The 1,955-nt window shown below is 50.2% G+C and overlaps 1 protein-coding gene across 1 annotated transcript; it reads left to right on the top strand.

Annotated features, from left to right (window-relative positions):
* The first annotated feature begins 359 nt into the window (after window positions 1-359).
* LOC103121262 (large ribosomal subunit protein eL37) lies at window positions 360-729 on the top strand. The gene has a single exon (XM_007531784.3). It carries the CDS (start codon window positions 389-391, stop codon window positions 680-682), a length of 294 nt encoding a protein of 97 aa, XP_007531846.1. The 5' UTR covers window positions 360-388; the 3' UTR covers window positions 683-729.
* The last annotated feature ends 1,226 nt before the right edge of the window (window positions 730-1,955 follow it).

Raw genomic sequence — 1,955 nt, 5'->3', positions numbered from 1 at the left:
AGCACACATGGCATGAAGCACAAGGACTGGCATAAGGATACCAGAACCGGTGTAAAGATCCCAGTTTGAGCCCCCAGCTCCCCACCTGCATGGGAGTCGCTTCACAGTTGGTGAAGCAGGTCTGCAGGTGTCTTTCTCTCCCCCTCTCTGTCTTCCCCTCCTATCTCCATTTCTCTCTGTCCTATCCAACAACGAACGACATCAACATGAACAACAACAATAATAACCACAAGGGCAACAAAAGGGGGAAAAAATGGCCTCCAGGAGCAGTGGATTCGTGGTGCAGGCACTGAGCCCCAGCAATAACCCTGGAGGCAAAAAAAAAAAGATTTTTATTTACTAATAAGAAAGATATGAAGAGCTCTTTGGTCTCGGCGGCGGGAGCAAGATGACGAAGGGGACGTCGTCGTTCGGGAAGCGGCGCAACAAGACGCACACGCTGTGCGGGCGCTGCGGCTCCAAGGCCTACCACCTGCAGAAGGCGGCGTGCGGCAAGTGCGGCTACCCCGCCAAGCGCAAGCGCAAGTACAACTGGAGCGCCAAGGCCAAGCGGCGCAACACCACGGGCACCGGCCGCATGCGGCACCTGAAGATCGTCTACCGCAGGTTCAGGCACGGATTCCGAGAGGGAACGACCCCCAAGCCCAAGAGGGCGGCGGCTGCAGCCTCCAGCTCGGCGTGAGGGCTCGGCAGTGGCTGGCGCAATAAACATCTGTCTGAACAAAATGACCCCGTGTGCCGGCGACATGTTGGGGTGGGATGCGGCCTGTCCGACTGGATTCGGGGGGGGGGGGCAGGCTGGGGGCCTCGGGGCCTCGGCCGTCACCATCTGGCCGGTCGGGAGTGGGCGTCCGGGGCTGGGCTCGAGGCCTGCCGGGGCCTTTGGTGCCTCACGTGGAAGTTTTTCTTTGAACTGGAGGCCTGCTCAGCTCTTAATTGTGTGGCCGTGTGGGGAATTGAACCTGGGACCTGAGCCTCAGGCCTGAGTCTGCCGTCACCGTGATGCTTCTCCACGTGAAAGTCACTGTGCGCGTATTTTTAAGATATAACTGATGAAAATAGAACCGCTGCTCAGGATTGAAAAAAAAAAAAAAAAGAAAGAAAGATATGAAGAGAGAGAAATCAGACATCACTCTGGTACATGTGCTGCTGGGGATTGAATTCAGGACTTCATGCTTGAGAATCAAATGCTTTCCACTATGCCACCTCCCGGACCACACAAGATGAGTTTTTCCTCCTTAGTGATTGTCATACCATGGCTTCCTTCAATGCAGTGGGGACCCAATTCAAACCTAGCACACTATTCAAGTAAGCTATTTTGCCAGCCTGGCACAAACCTAGTTTAAAATAAAAATAAATAGGGTTCACTGTTTGCTTTGGTACAGGCTGGATAAATATCATGAGAATTCTTGGTTGCACAAGGACCTAGGTTCAAGCCCTTGGTCCCTCCTGCAGGGGGGGGCTTCATGAGTGGTAAAATAGGGCTGTAGGTATCTATCTGTCTCTCTCCGTATCTTCCACTCCCTTTTCAATTTCTCTGTACTATAAAATAAAATTTCATTAAAATAAAGAGAACTCTTGGAGAGAATAACTTTCACCCATACCTAGAAGCTACATGGAAGGAACCATATATGCTCTGCATTAATAATTATTTGTTATTTTTTCACCACCAGGGTTATCTCTGTGACTGAGAAAATCCTTTCTCAGAGGATTATTTATTTTTTTAGATAGAGGCTAAAGGGCAGATTAGCAGAGGAGGAGAGACACCACAGCACTGCTCCACCATTTATAACGCTTCCCCTGTGCAGGCACTCCCATGTGGTGGCCATGGACTCAGTCCTGATGCATGGTAAAGTAAGTATTCCACCAGGTGAGCTATCTCCTAGCACTTTACCTGTAATTCTTTAGAACCCTGTTAAGAAGATAGGTTTTTTTCTTTTCTTTCTTTCTTTTTT

Source organism: Erinaceus europaeus, chromosome 9 (assembly GCF_950295315.1).
Source record: "Erinaceus europaeus chromosome 9, mEriEur2.1, whole genome shotgun sequence".
In the NCBI taxonomy this organism is placed as follows: domain Eukaryota; kingdom Metazoa; phylum Chordata; class Mammalia; order Eulipotyphla; family Erinaceidae; genus Erinaceus; species Erinaceus europaeus.
This window is presented reverse-complemented; position numbering and strand designations above follow the sequence as displayed.